The sequence below is a fragment of the Salvia miltiorrhiza genome, chromosome 2 (genome assembly GCF_028751815.1).
Source record: "Salvia miltiorrhiza cultivar Shanhuang (shh) chromosome 2, IMPLAD_Smil_shh, whole genome shotgun sequence".
Classification (NCBI taxonomy): Eukaryota; Viridiplantae; Streptophyta; class Magnoliopsida; order Lamiales; family Lamiaceae; genus Salvia; species Salvia miltiorrhiza.
In genome coordinates this window covers 50,672,424-50,689,030 of record NC_080388.1, presented here as the reverse complement: position 1 = coordinate 50,689,030, position 16,607 = coordinate 50,672,424, and the positions used below count along the sequence as shown (strand labels likewise).

Sequence of the window (16,607 nt, the reverse complement as noted above, 5' to 3'; positions counted from 1 at the left end):
CCTGGATCAGAATCGGAATCGTTCATTACCCGTTGAGCTATAAAATAATGATTCTGGTTTTGGTTCTACACCCGACCGCTCAGACCCAGATCCTAATCGATCCAAACGCAATTCAACTGGTTTGTTTCGGGTCCGGTCCGACCCAACCCATAACCCTTTTTTTATTTTATTTGGAGTCCATTTTCTTTTCCTTTTCTTTTTTTATAATTTCAATCCAGATTCGACCTAACCGTAAATATTTTTTTTTAATTTGAGTTCGGTACGACCTGAACCATATAAATGCATTTCATTTTCACAAATTCTATTTTTGCCAACCCACCCCCCACCCCAAGCAATTTTTTTTTTTCACAAATCTGATTTTTTGACCGCTGCTCCCCCAACCTCCAACCCCCACCCACCCCAAGCCAATTTTTTTTTCACAAATCTGATTTTTTGACCGCTGCCCCTTGCCCCCACCCTCACCAAGCCAAAAAAAATTATTTTTTAAATTTTTTTCACAAATCTGATCATTTTACAGATCTGAAAAATATAATTTTTTTTGGCTTGGGGGTGTGGGTGTGGGGGTGGGTGGGAGGGGGCAGTAGTCAAAAAATCAAATTTGTGAAAAAATAATATATATATATATATATATATATATAGGGTGTGGTTCTAGAGAGAACTACATTATTTGTGAGAACGGGAGAACCATCAAATCTAATGCATCCACTGTAAAAATTAATGCATTCGCTGTTAAAATTAATGCACTAAAAAAATAAAAATAAAATGCTCCCTTCAGGATTCGAACCCAGGATCTGCATTCATCCAACAAGATGATACATCCACCGTAGATCTTGATGATCGAATGGCTGAAAATGGTTCTCCGGTCTTCTTTTATTTATGGTTCTTTCTTGAACCTCTCCCTATATATATATATATATATATATATATATATATATATTAGCTTGGGGGTGGGGTTGTGGGGGTTGGGGCAGCGGTCAAAAAATCAGATTTGTGAAAAAATAATTTTTGTTTTTTTTTGGCTTGGGGAGAGGGGCGCATGCCTTACAAAAATAACAACATAAAAATGAAATGGGTATAAAATGTAGTGAATTTAAAAAATTGGGGTATTTTGAGTACATAACTTGACAAAGTTGGATAGTTTCGTATATTACCACAAATATTAATGTAAAAACAAGAGCAAATGCACTAGTCAAATTGTTTATGACTCCTGAAATAGTGAATAATTAATTTAGAAATTCAAAGTTATCCACTTTTGAATAATTGATTTGGGTTTTGGGCATTATTACCCTGAATCATGATTCATGATCCATCCCGATTAATGGAAAAGTGTAACCAAGTTTAAATTTTTGTTTCGTGATATGTCATGATGGGCTCATATTTTAGTGTTTGATTTTTGATTAATTGTTCATTATTTTAAAATAATCGATAGTTTATATTATAACTAATAGTAGTTTAAAATGATATTTATCCTTGATTTTTGTATGTTCTTCTCGTATGGAATTAGTCTAATAACGGTCTCAAAAAATACTATGTCGTCCAACGAAAATAGTTAAATTTGAATTTTCGCATACATTAAGAAAATACAATTAATATTTTTAAAATTATAATTTATATATAATTATTTTATTTTACCTTTATTTATTATATGTTTACATACATTTAAATTTATTTTTATGAAAGAATGCTTTAATTGATTAAGATAGTAGGCTAAATTTGGATATATACATCTAAAAAAGAAGTGATATATTTAACAAATCTCCATTTCTATTTTATTGGAAAAGATACGATAATAATCTCGTTTACGCAACTCCCAAAGACAGACAGATTCTTTCATTTTTTATTTTGTCAAAATCTTTGGGTAAATAATTAAATACTGTCATTCTATCACTTAATACGTTAAACACCATTAACTTCGCAGCTAATTGATTCTACTAATTAATAATATTCTAAATCAATATCATCATACCATTTCAGATTTTTCAGCCGTTTCAATTTTTTCTTTTACCTATACTATATAAAGATCACTTTCTAGACCTAATTATATTTGAATTGAAAATAGTTTTGGGTGAATAAAAAATATATAGGGAAATGAAGAAGTTGGCAGTCACCTTCATGCTCTGCCTAGCCGTTCTTCTACCTTCTCTTGGTACGAACATAATATTCTCATCTTGAAACCAATATTGGTCGAACTGAACTTTGATGAGGAGACATTTTTATGTTATTAATATAATATGTGTATTATTACATATTTTTCTAACCTTGGTTGTTATAATATTTTAGGACAAGCGTTGAAATATTGTCCGGCTCCAGATATTCCAAGGAAAGGTGCATGCGCTAAAAATGGACAAAGTGAGTGTGTTTTATATGTTTTGGGGGCTTATCCAGCAAGCAAAATGCCCACTAAAATTCGTTGTGTTGATGTAGGAAAAAATATGAGCAAATGCACTAGTCGGATTCTTTGTTAGTCTTGAAATATTGAGGAATTAATTTGGAAGAATAATGTTTATGTATTTTTTTTTGAACTTTTGAATAATGGACTTCGGTTTTTGGCATGATTATCATGAATAATTGATCCATCCGAATTAATGGAGGATGTAATCGAGTTGAAAATTTTGTTTTGTGATATGGGCTCATGTTTTTAGTGGTTGGTTTCTGAATGTTTTATGCTTTCGTTTGTATCATTATAATAGCTGAGAAATTCAAATACTCTCTTTTGTGAGAGGCCTATGATTCAATTTTCGTATGCTTGCAATGTAGTGTTCCCACTTTATGTGTGGATAATGATCCCGTCTGTGTGTCATTATTTTCTCACCTTCGTGTGGTGTAGCGATCTCACCAGCATGCAGTTTACTTATTGATTATATTTAGATATATAATACTAGTATATCATTATATTTGCATATATGTATCGTATACCAATAATTTCACTATTTTATAAAGATTTATTGTTAGAATTTAAAAAATATGCTATAATTATGGATTAATTAATCCTATAAAACCAATTATTAATCAAAAATATAAAAATAATTATAAGTTTTAATTAATAATCTTAAAATTATAGTAAAATATATTAATTTAACATTAAAACTAAGTAAAAAGTGGCCGGACACAAATGAAAATCTTGAGAGAAGGACAATACAACTTGGTCATAGTTTGAGTAAATAAAAAAAATTTAAAGACCGTGTGACAGAGGAATTGAAACAAGGGCCTTAAGTCTTGGTTACAGTTTCTTTACTCTTTTTGGTGGTTTATTAACAAAGTGCATGAGATTTGAGCCGGACGACATTTAGACTACAAATATCAGTGATCAATACCAACCTCAAACTTCGACCGACCACGGTCTCTGTGGAACCAATATGAGACCAGTGGTCTTCTTACCTTTTTCATTAAATTTTGATGATGTGTCATTATTTCATTGGTTGAATATTTTTAATTTAGATATTAAGATAAAATTTTAATATTTATTATATGTTTTATATTGTGTATATATTTATATATATCAAAATTTATAATTTTAATTTCTCTATAAATAAAGATCTCATTTGTTATATTTGTACACACACTAAAATTTCATTTTCTTCTTTACATATTTATCTTTTGTCATTTCTGAAATTTTCAACTTTCTCCATTTTGCAATGGATCCCAGAAACTTTTTCAGAAATTATTTGCAAATGTGTTTGAAACACAATTTGTTTGTTTGTAATTTTGTATTGTTATGTTATTAATTTAGTTTGTGATTTCTTGGTAATGATATTTTCTATTTATTGCTTCTTTTTTTTGACAATTTTATCAATTTTCATTAAAAATATAATTTTTTTTTATTATATATAATTATTATACTTAAAAATAATATAATAATTCTATTAAATGTTGTGGTTGAATGGTTGGAGTGGTCATATATAAATCTCTCAAAATGTGTGTGGTTGGATTGTGATGGTTCGGATGGATATTAGTGATGTGAAAGAGAAAGAAATTAATTAAATATTAAAGAGGTTGGAGTGGTTGCTTTAATGATAGTCTTAGACTATGTTTATCAATGTTGTCCTACCCAACCTAGTCCACAGCCACATAGATAAACGAAATTAGAAAAAAAATTAAAAAAAAAAGTCAAGTGGTTGGATTAAAGAGACATTGGACCAGCTCAAAAATGAGACCACCATTAGTCTCTATCTCTCTCCTATAAAATAGATCAATAGTAATGAGACACTTTTCTATATTCTATTTATTTTGAAGATTTTATTTAGATAATATTTAAAATTATTATATCTTTTATATAAAATATTTTTAAAAAAAATCCAAAATTAATTTATATTTTTTCATTCTATATAAGTAGAGACAACTCTTGTTATATTTCAACACACCTTTAAATTCTTTCATTTTCCCCCTCTACATATAACATTTAGTATTTCTTTCTCTATTTTTCAATGGATCGAAACAATAATTTTTTCTTCAACTCTCAAAATTTCAATCTCTCTCAAGACTATGGTCAAAATCTTGTTGATATTCCAAACCCTAATCCATTCAATTTCGAGTTTGGACTGTTGTAATTTATATTTTTAGTTTGGGGGGTTGGTGGGGACATGTGGGGTGGGGCCCATGGGCTTTTTGGGTTTGATAATGGGTATTATTGGATCCATGGATATTATAAGACCCATGGGTAATTAACCTACACAGACCATTTTATTTTATAACTTAATGGTCCGGTCCGATGCGGATCCAATAAGCAATGGGGTCGGTTCTGAATCTGGAACTGTAATAATTTTAACGGTTCTGGTTCGGGTAATACCCACCCACTGACATCCCTACTCTCCACTCTCACTTACTATTTTGAGTTATCCCATTATTGTTGTCTCATTTTCATATAAGGTAAATAACTCTTCAAAAAGTGTAGGTTCTACCACCTTTTATCAATTTACAAATTCTTCTTACGGTGCCCAAAAGTTTTGGAACAACAATAATGAAACGGAACGAGTATTAAAAAAGTGTATTCATCATATCTATATACTACCTATTATAGTACTATTGCTTTACTCCTTGGAGCAAACTTTCCAGGTATGCTTAATGCTTGATTTTTGGTTATAAAATACATCAATTTTAAGAATATACATTTATTTTAGGGATTATGGCCAAAAAAATACACAAACTTTGAAAAAAATTGCAATTTTCACCTGAATTTTCAATTAAGCCAAAAAATACATGAATTTACATTTTTGTTGCAATTTTCGCCTAAATTTGACTTTCAACGAAATTAGAGCTTAATTAATTGACAGTCGAAAGTTCACCTGATGTTGGTCTAACGTCTGATGATGAGGAGTATTTAGAAGCTCGGAGGTTTAAAAAGGCAAAAACTAATATATTTGATTTAATTTCAACAGTCAATTAAGCTCTAATTCCATTAAAAGTCAAACTTAGGTGAAAATTGCAACAAAAATAAAAATTCATATATTTTTTGACTTAATTGAAACTTCGGGTGGAAATTGCAATTTTTTTCAAAGTTATGTATTTTTTTGCCATAACCCCTTTATTTTATTATAAACATAAAATTTAAATTAGTGTCTTCATAAACTTTTCGTGTCATATATGTAAGTGTCATATCATACTTTATCATATTATTTGTCACTATAAATGTGTTCGTATTGTGAGAATGGGTGAAAACTACAATAATTTATACATTCTATACAATAAATTAAGTTTCGAATATATATCGCGAATTTACGATTTTTACAGAAGTATCGCTATCAGAAGATGCAATAGAAGAATAATAAGAGAAAATAATAAATAAAGTTGAGAGACATTGACGTTGGTGTTCGTTCATCATTCATATCCACGTGAATTTCCTCATCTCTCTCTTCACCATTAATGCATCCATATATTTCAAATTATTCGCCAAATGCTCATCTCATTCAGTATCCGAACATACAGTATGCTTAAAAATGAAGATTTGATAAGTTTGAGGTCGAAATATTATGAATATTCTTCTCGTGTTTGTATGAATACGACTATATGCTACGAAGCTAATTAAGTATAACGCGGAAATTTTATTTCACCTAATGCAAAATGATGCAGAGACTACAAACAATTAAAACAGAAGATTATATATTTCCTGCTAATTAGCAAGAAAAAACTTTAAGTTATAGATGATATTTTTTTAATTTTGAGAACATGCATTTCATAAGACGGAACGAAACTCGTGACTTTGGAAAAATCCCCTCTTTGAAGAGGCAGTGGCGTTTCATGTGAAGTTGATCAGATTGTACTTCCTTCCAACATTAAATTCTTGATCCCAACTATATCTTATAAATTAATTCCTTCTCCACTACTGATTTCCAACCCAAAAAAAGAAGAAGAAGCACTCTCATTTTTTTTGCTCAAAACCTTCTTCATTTTCATCAAAATCTTGTGATATTACACAGATTAATTCAATAGAAATGAGGCCAATTTATAGCAATACCTTGTCGGTTGTTTCGATTCTTTTCTTGTTACTTCCCGGTGGTCAAGCTCTCAGGCCTTATCATTGTAACAACTTATATATTCATATCTTCATTGTTAAATTTATTACACATTGTGTGAAATGAACTCATATATCGTCGCTGTTGGTTTAATTTACAGTTACCCACCACAGTAGAGGCACCAACTACAAGGATGTAGAAAACCAACATGTTAAGGTACGTATATTTTCTCCACACCTACAATGTATATAATAATCATTTTTACTTTTTTGTTCAAAATAATAATAATAATAAGTTGAGTTGAGTTAAAATATGTGTGGGCAGGAGGGAGAGTTAGGAATGGAGCTTTACCCGACGGGGTCGAGCCTGCCGGACTGCTCGCACGCTTGTGGGGCGTGCCGGCCTTGCCGTAGGGTGATGGTGAGCTTCAACAAGTGCGCAGTGGAGTCGTGCCCCATCGTCTACCGCTGCATGTGCAATGGCAAATACTATCACGTCCCATCTAATTGACCTTTCATCTCTTCTTTTTCTTTTTAAGTTCATGGAAAGCTACCTTTGTTACTGCTAGATACTATCATGTCCCACCTAATTCACATTTCATTTCTTCTTTCTTGAGTTCGTGGAAATCCGCAGCCGCTACCTTTGTTACTGCTGATTTCTCCTCTAGGCTTACCAGTTTTGTAGTAGTGCTCATGGAATCGTAGGCAGCAGCTCAAGATGAAGAAATCTTGCCAAATGAGACAAATTTTGAGTCTATTTAGATGTAAATACCAAAAAAATTATTCAATTTTGTGTTTTTGAGTCTCGCCCCTTTTATATATCTTGTAGCTCAATGATATTCCTCACATTGGTAACACGAAGAGTGACTGGGGTTCAACGACCCAATGCAAAGAAAAGATTAAATACAACTCTGCTAAATGTGGTATTTAATAAAACAGGATTTGGATATACAAGTATATATGTTATACAGTTTAATCTGAACAGTAAATCATATACATACATATATCTACTTAAAATTGAGCAAGGTGAGTTGGAACTACTTATCTTCATCCTTGTCGAGTTCAAGGCCCTCCGCTGCTAGAAGCTGCCCGATTATCTTCTTCTTTTCTTCTTCGGCTTTCCTGCGATTTAGATCCCTTTTTTTAAGGATAAGTGTGTGTCGTCTTAAAGTGTTGTTGAAGTTCTCTATTGAAGCCTTCTTCTCTTTCACCAGTATCTTCCTTTCTTCTTCCGGATCAATCTGAACAACACATACAGTTTCTAAGCAACACGGAAATGATTTTGGTTTAATGCCAATGCAATGCAGAAACAAACCTTTGAACGAGCAAGACGACGTGCACGCAGATTGAGTTCGAGTTGCTGTTGTTCCGCCCATGCTGCAATAGCCATATCACCTCTTTGGTCGAATGCTTTCCGCTTCTTTAGAAGCCACTCCAACCATGCTTGAGAAGCCTATAAAAATTCCAGGTCAGTCGCACATAGATGAAGATCCATTAACAGGACTTGAGAATTAGAAGGGAGAATTAACCAATAGAATGGGAATAAATATCACCTTCATTGGATTCACACGATTGTCAATGTCATATTGTCTTCGTTTCTCCTCATCTATTAGAAGCTCATACGCAGCCTGAATCTTTATGAACCGAGTCTCTGCTGTTTCATCTTCATCTAAGGTCCCTCTCCCATTGTAAACTACAACAGATGAAAACATACACATCAGTACTAGAGGTCATAGAACAATAAGTTTGTCTTAAGCAGATCATTCGAAGAGCTGTAGACCCAGCACTCACGAACAATGGGAGAGGAGAAAATCAACTACTTTTTTTTTATGAAAATACAACTCCTCGTCCATTTTCTTTAAATTATCTGAAATTTACTTTGCAGTGAACCTGCTATCTGAAATTTAGTTACTGAATCACATTTCTTTAACAAGACCTTTCTTTCTCTCTGATAGTCTGATCCATGCTCCTCGAGGAGTATTCACTTATGCAAAAAACTTCAAAGCTAAGCAGAATTCTTCACTTCATATTTGGTAGAACTATATATAAACCACAACATCATTATTCAAATTAAATCTACAGAAAGGAGTATAAAACTGTTGATGATCTTTTACTGGTTTATGATGAATAACAACAGAATGTAACCAGCATATATTTGCCGGTTATTGGAGATAGGAGAAGAACAAGATCAAAGAAACACTACATTACGTTGGCCACTATTCCGTCAAAGATACACCTCATACAGCTAATCTAGGGTGCTAAAAACAAAACTTTGTATTTTCAAGTTCTGGTGACACTCACAGATCTGCAAAAGGGACCTTTACGTTCGAGCCTGACAAGACAGTTCGTTACAAAATTCAATCAAATCTTCATAGTAGGAAATGATATATATTTAAGCCAGCAAACCCATTGCCTGTCCACCCTTTTATATTTAAAGAAAAGGATTTAATTTCTTAACTGAGAGCAAGACAAAATTTTCCTATGTCTTCCGACTCTTCCCAATTCATTAAACACAAAGTAACGTAAAAAGAATAAGCTACAGCAGATCAGGGACAAACCATCAGGATGATAGAACTTAGCCAAGCGTCTATACGCTACCTTTATCTGCTCTTCATTTGCATCCCTCTCCAATTCTGCGAGTGAAAAGTCGCAGTTATTGTACATCAATCATGATAAATAAAGTTGCATAATAAGCATTAAACTTGCGCAACCAAACAATAGAAGAAACATAGAATCCATATCTCTGCGCTGTGGCGACTTTGTCGACATAAGAAGATACTCCGATAATCTAGATTAAGTTGCAGAACCGGAAAAGGAAAGCCTGGAATAAAACAAGTCTGGCTCCTCCCATGATTGATCTCTTTCATTTCACAACAAATTTCCCTAATGAAACAGTAAGTTTCTAATATAACTTCAAAATTATCAGTGTCATGCCTCAAAATTATCAGTGTCAGGCAGGCCATACTATCTTTCAACAAGCATTAATTTTAAATCCTACATCACAATTCTCAACTAACTTCACGCAAACAATTACTGAATACTCGTAGAATAACACAAACAGAGCAAAATCCGAAAAAGGGGGGGTTTACCAAGAGTTTCATAGGGAGATTTGGAATTCGTCCAATTGGAAGCCTTGGTAGCAACCATTCTCCTCTGCCGATTCTGCCTCACCCGCGGTTCATACCGTCTCTGTTCCCCCAATCTATCGAACCAAACCGCGAAATAACGCGGCGGCGGCGGACGACCCAAGCTGCAATTGTGCTTTTCAACCGACAAAACCCTACCCATCGATCTGTAGCAACACGCCATGGAAGCGAACACGGCGTGGGGCTTGCATATAGCCCTCAGATTGCTCATCGTCTCCAGCTACCACCAGCTAATCTCGTCGGATTCTGAAGTATTTATTTAAAATTTCGACGGAATTCTAGAAATGAATTGGGTTATGGTGAAGACGTGAAGGAAGAGTCTTGGAAAATTAGATTGGCTGATGTTTTTGTCTTCTAATTCAGAATCTCTCCGAGTTTCAGTGAATCACCGTTGAATTCTAATTTTCACATTTTTAATGTTTTTTTCCTTTTATATTATGTGGATAGTTTCGCTCCTTTTTTTTTTTTTGGTCTTTTTTGAGATTTCGCTCCAAAATAAGCTGGCAGTTATGAGAGTGGAATTTAGTTTTTTTTTTTTTTTTAGTGATGGAATTTAGTTTCAAAATTGTCATATCCTTAAATGGGCTTCCCGTTCTTTAAGTTTGGGCCGTCAAGAATTAGAGTTAAGGACCCAATTAAAAGAAAATTAGAAGTGCAAACATAATTTTCTTTTTCAAATTTCTACATATTAGTCCCCAAAAAATACCGACTTAAATAGGAACTGGGATCAGTTAGATTGCCATTAGTTGAATGCATTTCACAATTAGTCAGTTTCATTGTTTTTGTGATTGCTTTTGCATGCCTATATCTATCTACACTCATCGTCATGGGAACAGATCCCCTGCTGTGCACAGCATGATGTTGTGCACAAAAACAAGGTAAATGGGTGATTTAATATTTTTCTTTTTTGTATTTTTTTTAAGTTATGTATTTATTTTCTTCTTGTTTTTGTGCACAGCAGGGGATCCGTTCCCCATCGTCATTTATAGTAGTTGTGTGTAAGTGCTGGCAAAATGGCAGCCCAATCCGACTTATTTGGCTTTTGGAATTTTATTGGTTCGCCCCACCCGAAAATTAATGGGACTGAAAATTTTACAAGTTCTATTAGGGCCATCAAGCTAAATTCATCCAAAAAATAACAAAACAAATGATGTTCAACTAATAAATGAAAATAAATTAAACCATTATTAAGATTTGTCAAAGTTAGGATGTAAGTTATAACGTAAGATCTTAAGCCATTCCACTATAAAGCTTGGAAATAGAGTGAAAAAAATAGAGAAATTTGTGTAATTTTTACACGCATCATTAAAGGTTGGAAATAGTATAACGGAGCAGTAGGTGAGTTGGTTTAGTTCATGATGTAGGCTATAACTAATTGATTAGGTATTACAACTTCACAAACTTCTCTTTAACTCGACTCATAACAACAATTATATGCAACCATTTCACAAGTAAAGATCGATCGGTAAAACTATACTTGTATTCTAATTTATAATATTATTGGTAAATTTGTACTTGAATTTAGAGTTTGAGTCTCACACAAAACTTCCTCAATACAATAACTAGCTAATACATTTACTAATTTTACAAATTGTGTGCATGCGTTGATTTACTGGTAGAAAGTATAAATATTTATAAAAGAAATTAAGGTTTAAGGAGAATAAATGAATAAAGTGTGGAACTAGAAAAAGAATGGATGGCGACGGGTGCGATCATGCAAAACCTTGAACAAGATGTGGGCCAGCTCCTTGTGAATCCCATCATCGGTTTCTCGATCCATCCGCGTGCGGCGGTACTCCTCCACGACGGCCTCCGGCACCACCACGCTCCGGCACAGCGGGCACGTGGCGCGGTGGCACCGCAGCCACCGCTCCAGGCAGCGCCGGTGGAACACGTGGCGGCAATCCACGAGCTCCGCCGCTTCGTCTCCCCTGGCAAACTCCGAGAGGCAGATGGTGCAGCAATATTCGCTATCGGAGATTGCGAAATTGGAGGTTTTGGTGTTGATGATGGAGGCGTATTTGTAGGTGGAGGTTGTGTGCTTCCAATGCTTCCACAGACTGCAGATGGCTAGCACCATTAATCGGAGCAGTTTGGGGAGGAGCTCCACCACATCGCCCACGATTTCGTTTGAGAAACACAACAGCTTTGTTAAAGCTTTCATCACTTTTTTTGTTAAAGAATTGTAGTGAAGATATATATATATGTAGGAGGCTTCGAATGAGAACTTTGTTTTTTAAATGTAAATGTGTGAACTATTTTCAGTCCATTAAGATATCTATAGTAGATGAATGCAATACATGAGTTTGAATCCCATGAGGGATGAATGTTTTTTATTTTTCTAATTGATTTCAAATCGAATACAGTAATTTTATACGTTTAGTGCAGTACGGTTCTCGATTTTCATAATTAATTTAGTTTTTACGTTAATCATGCCATACATCTACGTAACCTTGGTGTGTTTGTGAATTTGATCCATGAATTTGAAAACCTTTTTTTTTTTTTTTTAAAGTTTCGGTAGGTTTGAAAAATCAAGACTATGTGCATATACACCACCAACTACTATGATTATGAGGGTTGTATTAGTTAAATGGTTTAGAGTTCTAGATTTCTAGATTTGGATTTGACTAGTAACAAAAGATTATTGTGATAGATCGATGCCCACGAGAATATATAGTACTCGCGAAGGTGAATATTACTTAATGATTAGTTAATTTGGGGGGGGGGGGGGGGGGGCTTAACTTTTTTTTTATTATTGTAAGAAGAGTGAGTATATAAAGTAATTGCACTGGGTCAATAAATAATTGTACTGAATTTTATATTCAATAAATATTGCGAACTACTTGTAGTTAGAAATCTCACAGTTTTTACAATGAAAATATTTTTATTTAAATTCACTCCTGTAATATATAAACCTAAGAATTTGGTTTTGTAATTTGAATTTTATTGAGATGGTGGTCAGGCTAAACTTGAAAGTTTTCCCAATGAGAATTGAGAAGAGTTGGTGATTTGTTTCAGTTTAACAAGTTTTAGTTAAATTAATGTAGGGTTTTTGTTCAAGATACAAGAAACACATGCTATCTCTACCTACCAACATCGAACAATTCGCTTAATTTTCAAATGTCGGTTGGTGAAGCTTTATGTTTTTATGTTTATTTTCCGGATGTATTTATAAATACAACAAATATATATATATATATATATATATATATATATATATATATATATATCTCTTACAAAAATAAATTATAATGCAGATATTTTTTAACCATTTGAGTAAAGTGTATTTGAAAACATTTCACTTTAAAAAGAGGGTGTTAGTAATTTTTCCGGCGAGGGAGATTGTCGAGTTTTCAACCTCGGCATACTTTTTCCGAAATAAAAAAAAATATAACATTGAATCAATCGCCAAATAATTTTTCATCATTGTTGTTCCTGATATGTCATTGTGTAATTGACGTGGTCAATATTTTACCTGAAAAAAAAAAGACGTGACTGATTGATGTTGAGGGGCCTCAAAATTTCACCTTTTCAAACTTCCATTAAGGTTTTGACTCTTTTCATGCTGCGTCACAACCCAATTCTTTTTGTTTAAAGAGAGTAGGAGTAACATTTAATGATATTTCGTTTTTTTTTTAGAGAGAATGATATTTCGTTTTTTGTGGTTCATGAACTCGCTCGTTTTGCCTTTAATTTTATAAATGTAATAATTTAAAAATCGAGTTTCACTTCTTGATTTTTTTATATTGTTTGATTCGACTTGAACTAATGATGTTTCATTTTTTTCCATCTCAAGAAAAAAAAACATTTAATATTTATTCTGTATTATCTAATAGCGCATATACTAAATTTCTTTAAAAATGATCCAAATGATGATTTAGTCCACAATGGTCAAAATGGACTAAGACCTTGATTATAGGGCGCGATCTCATTGACGAAATCAAACTAATAAGTACATACGTGACTAATTAAAGATGAAATATTAGTATTTCAAAATAAAATTAAACGGCGAATGATTCATAGCTCAAGTAGCAAAATTAAAATATCTAAAGACTCTCCTTTATGAGAGGTCTTGGTTCAATCACGTCTGTAAGTGGGTAATTTTTTTATTTTTATTTTTATGTGAGTAGTGATTCTCGTTTTAATTAAAGATGAAATATAATCAATTGAATCTTGGTTCTGATGAGTTATGCGGTTGGTAACACATTAAAAAATTAGAAGGCACATGGACCATTTTAGTTGTGCACTACAAACCCACTCAAACATACCAAAATGTGATTTCCTCACTTTCTAAAAATTTGTGGAAAAAGTGATTGTGACTTTGGAGTGAACTGTATGCCACAAAATATCACACACCTAACCAAATCTTTCTTTAAAGTTTCAAACTACATATTTCGTGGAGTTGTTCACTGCAGCAACCACTCGAGCTAAAACGTAGAAAATTTTACTTGCTCAAAACATTTTTTATTTGTTGTTTAATCTAATAGTGTGCGTGAATTGGATCGATCCGTGTATTTGGTATGAATCGATGCATAAGCTTCCATATGTAAACGAATCAAGTCGCTCGCAAATTATTCGGAGCACGGCTCGAAAAAAGCTCGTTTGAAATTCGTTAGTCTCCTAAACAAGTCGAACTCGAGCCTGAAACCAAGCTCGATAAAATTATCGAGCCGAACTCGAACTTGCATATGTTCGGCTCGTAAACTCGTGAACACGACTCGAACCTGTTAGAGAACATGTTCGCGAGCTTATTCGCGAATAAGCTCGCAGATGTATTCATGAATTGGCTCGTGAATATGTTTATGTAAATTAAATAATTTTGTATAATATCAATTAGTTTATTTATTTTACTATTTAATTATAAAAAGTTATTCTCTAAATATTTATTATTGTATATGTATTTTTCTAATTAATCCTCAAATAATATCATGAAATTATTAACAATGAATTCAATTATATATTTTCATATATATTAAAATGAAAATCATACAAATTAACAATTTATTGTTATAATTTTGAAATAAGATGCATATGAGTAACTTATACTTTTATAAGATAAGAATATCCATATATAATTTTATTATTATATAATATATATAAAAATTAAATATAATAATAGATAAAAATAGTTGTCAATCAAGCCCCGAGTTCGGGTTCGAATAACAGATTCTATATTTTATTCACGAGCCATTCGAGCTCAAGTAACAATTTGCGAAAATTTGTCGAGTCGAGCTCGAATTCAAGCTCGAGCTCGCTCTTATCAAATAATTATCAAACATAATTCAAATCAAGCTCAAGCCCAATATTTATTTGTCGAGCCTAGCTAGAGCTCAATTTAAAGCTCGAATTCGAACTCAAACAGGTTAAAAAATTAACGAGCTGAGCCCGAGTCTAAAGATATTCGGCTCGGCTCGATTCGTATACAACTCTAGCCACTGTCAAACTCAATTACATGAAACAATTACGTGAGACCAATTGTAGCGGGGCTCGACCGAGCAGCTCGAGTCAGCCCTCGGCGAGCTCCGCTCCATTGCCGAGCTCCTTAGGCTCGATGGGGGGCACGAGCTCGGTTTTAAGGAGGAGATGTGGGGCATGTGCACTGCACACACACCCCTTTAACAAAAATATATATATTTTTTAATTTTAAAAACATTAAAAATTATTTTAATTTTAATTAAATGTAGCTTTTCTTTTTATAGTGCATTTCACATTGTATAGAAGTTTATACTTTACGATATGGGATTCAATACAAAACTAAATTAATATAGCTTCTTTTTTTATAGTGCAATTTATATTGTAGAAAAATACACACTCTTCGATTAGAGACTCAAAGTGTATGTTTCTAATATTTTTAATTTTTTTCTATACTCCCTTCGTCTCACAAAAACATGAACAAAGAGAAATACACGGGTTTTAAGAAATGTTAGTTGAGAGTTAAAGTAAGTGGAAAATGGGTCCCACTTTAAAAGGTGTTGTGAGAGTAATGAATTAATTAAGGAAAAGTAGTGGTGGGTCATGATGTACTAAAATGGAAAGGTTCATGTTTTTGTGAGACACCCAAAATGAAAAAACGTTCATATTTTTGTGAGACGGAGGGAGTATTATTTATGATAATATTTGAATTTAAATTTAGTGAAATTTTCGATTTTAATTTTTTATAATTATTTTAATCTTTGAATACATTATTTTTATACTATAACTTAATTAAAACCTATAGGGCCCTTATATAGCCCACCATTGTGAATGAGTGGCTCTAAGATGAGGCCCATCTCTTCTATAAAGCCTCCAAGGAAGCTCTCCACCTCAAAAAATTGGTTATGTTGGTATAATTGGGAATACGATTAAAATTGAAAAATTTAAATACTAAGTATGAAATGTTGAAGAATATGAATATTTGAGATTCCAAAATGATATTATGAACTAGGGGTGAACAATTTTGCTATTTAAAATTGATTCTATTTTTATGTTGACTCAAAAAAAAATATTGATTTTTTTGTTATTTTCTCGGCTTACTTTTCGCTTATTGTCAAATGTCAATAACAATAATGCTAGATTGATAAAGAAATTTGTTATTTAAACATTATATAAAAATCCATATTGTCAATTACCTTCATCAACTGTGGCAATTTGAAATCAATTGCCATCTACATACACAAATTATGGCCAATCTATTATATAATAGGATTAAGCCTTAACCTATGTGGCATATCTAAAATCTCACCATTTCAAAATTTACCATATATAATCTTCATCATTTATTAATTAATTAAGTATTACATTCTATATAAAAATTCATTAATCATAATAAATATAATTAATAATAAATGTATATATATAATAATATTATCATTACATATAATCTAAATTAATAAATTTTATTATTTATTTTTTCTATATAAAAATTAGATTTACATGTCTGATAAGAAAAAAATTATAATCTATATACGATAAATTATTTTAATTGAATGTTAGTGATTAGATGTATATTTGTTATTAATTTTATATTTCTCAAT

At 32.3% G+C, this 16,607-nt stretch overlaps 3 protein-coding genes and 1 long non-coding RNA gene across 4 annotated transcripts; 1 reads left to right on the top strand and 3 right to left on the bottom strand.

Moving 5' to 3' along the window:
* The first annotated feature begins 6,348 nt into the window (after window positions 1–6,348).
* On the top strand, window positions 6,349–7,247 carry LOC131012012 (protein EPIDERMAL PATTERNING FACTOR 2-like). Its single transcript, XM_057939921.1, has 3 exons — window positions 6,349–6,516; window positions 6,610–6,665; window positions 6,774–7,247. The coding sequence occupies exons 1-3, from the start codon at window positions 6,429–6,431 to the stop codon at window positions 6,957–6,959; spliced, it is 330 nt and encodes a 109-aa protein (XP_057795904.1). The 5' UTR covers window positions 6,349–6,428; the 3' UTR covers window positions 6,960–7,247.
* Window positions 6,511–6,937, bottom strand: LOC131012013 (uncharacterized). Its single transcript, XR_009097162.1, has 2 exons — window positions 6,801–6,937; window positions 6,511–6,686 (listed from the first exon to the last, which is right to left on the bottom strand). It is a non-coding gene; the product is annotated as an uncharacterized LOC131012013 (long non-coding RNA).
* Window positions 7,248–7,347: 100 nt separating the features above from the next.
* LOC131012011 (uncharacterized) lies at window positions 7,348–10,045 on the bottom strand. The gene is made up of 5 exons (XM_057939920.1): window positions 9,538–10,045; window positions 9,007–9,081; window positions 8,002–8,141; window positions 7,764–7,901; window positions 7,348–7,689 (listed from the first exon to the last, which is right to left on the bottom strand). Exons 1-5 carry the CDS (start codon window positions 9,803–9,805, stop codon window positions 7,486–7,488), a joined length of 825 nt encoding a protein of 274 aa, XP_057795903.1. The 5' UTR covers window positions 9,806–10,045; the 3' UTR covers window positions 7,348–7,485.
* Window positions 10,046–11,071: 1,026 nt separating this feature from the next.
* On the bottom strand, window positions 11,072–11,936 carry LOC131012010 (probable E3 ubiquitin-protein ligase RHA1A). The gene has a single exon (XM_057939919.1). The coding sequence runs from the start codon at window positions 11,756–11,758 to the stop codon at window positions 11,276–11,278; it is 483 nt and encodes a 160-aa protein (XP_057795902.1). The 5' UTR covers window positions 11,759–11,936; the 3' UTR covers window positions 11,072–11,275.
* Window positions 11,937–16,607: the final 4,671 nt, after the last annotated feature.

Bases quoted from the DNA above. Each gene is read 5' to 3' on its own strand.
- LOC131012012 (XM_057939921.1), top strand. From the start codon at position 6,429: ATGAGGCCAATTTATAGCAATACCTTGTCGGTTGTTTCGATTCTTTTC. The intron at 6,517-6,609 runs GTAACAACTTAT...TTTAATTTACAG, and splicing joins AGCTCTCAGGCCTTATCATT to TTACCCACCACAGTAGAGGC. The intron at 6,666-6,773 runs GTACGTATATTT...ATGTGTGGGCAG, and splicing joins TAGAAAACCAACATGTTAAG to GAGGGAGAGTTAGGAATGGA.
- LOC131012011 (XM_057939920.1), bottom strand. From the start codon at position 9,805: ATGAGCAATCTGAGGGCTATATGCAAGCCCCACGCCGTGTTCGCTTCC. The intron at 9,082-9,537 runs GTAAACCCCCCC...TTTCACTCGCAG, and splicing joins ATCTCCCTATGAAACTCTTG to AATTGGAGAGGGATGCAAAT. The intron at 7,902-8,001 runs GTGATATTTATT...GAATTTTTATAG, and splicing joins ATCGTGTGAATCCAATGAAG to GCTTCTCAAGCATGGTTGGA.
- LOC131012010 (XM_057939919.1), bottom strand. From the start codon at position 11,758: ATGAAAGCTTTAACAAAGCTGTTGTGTTTCTCAAACGAAATCGTGGGC.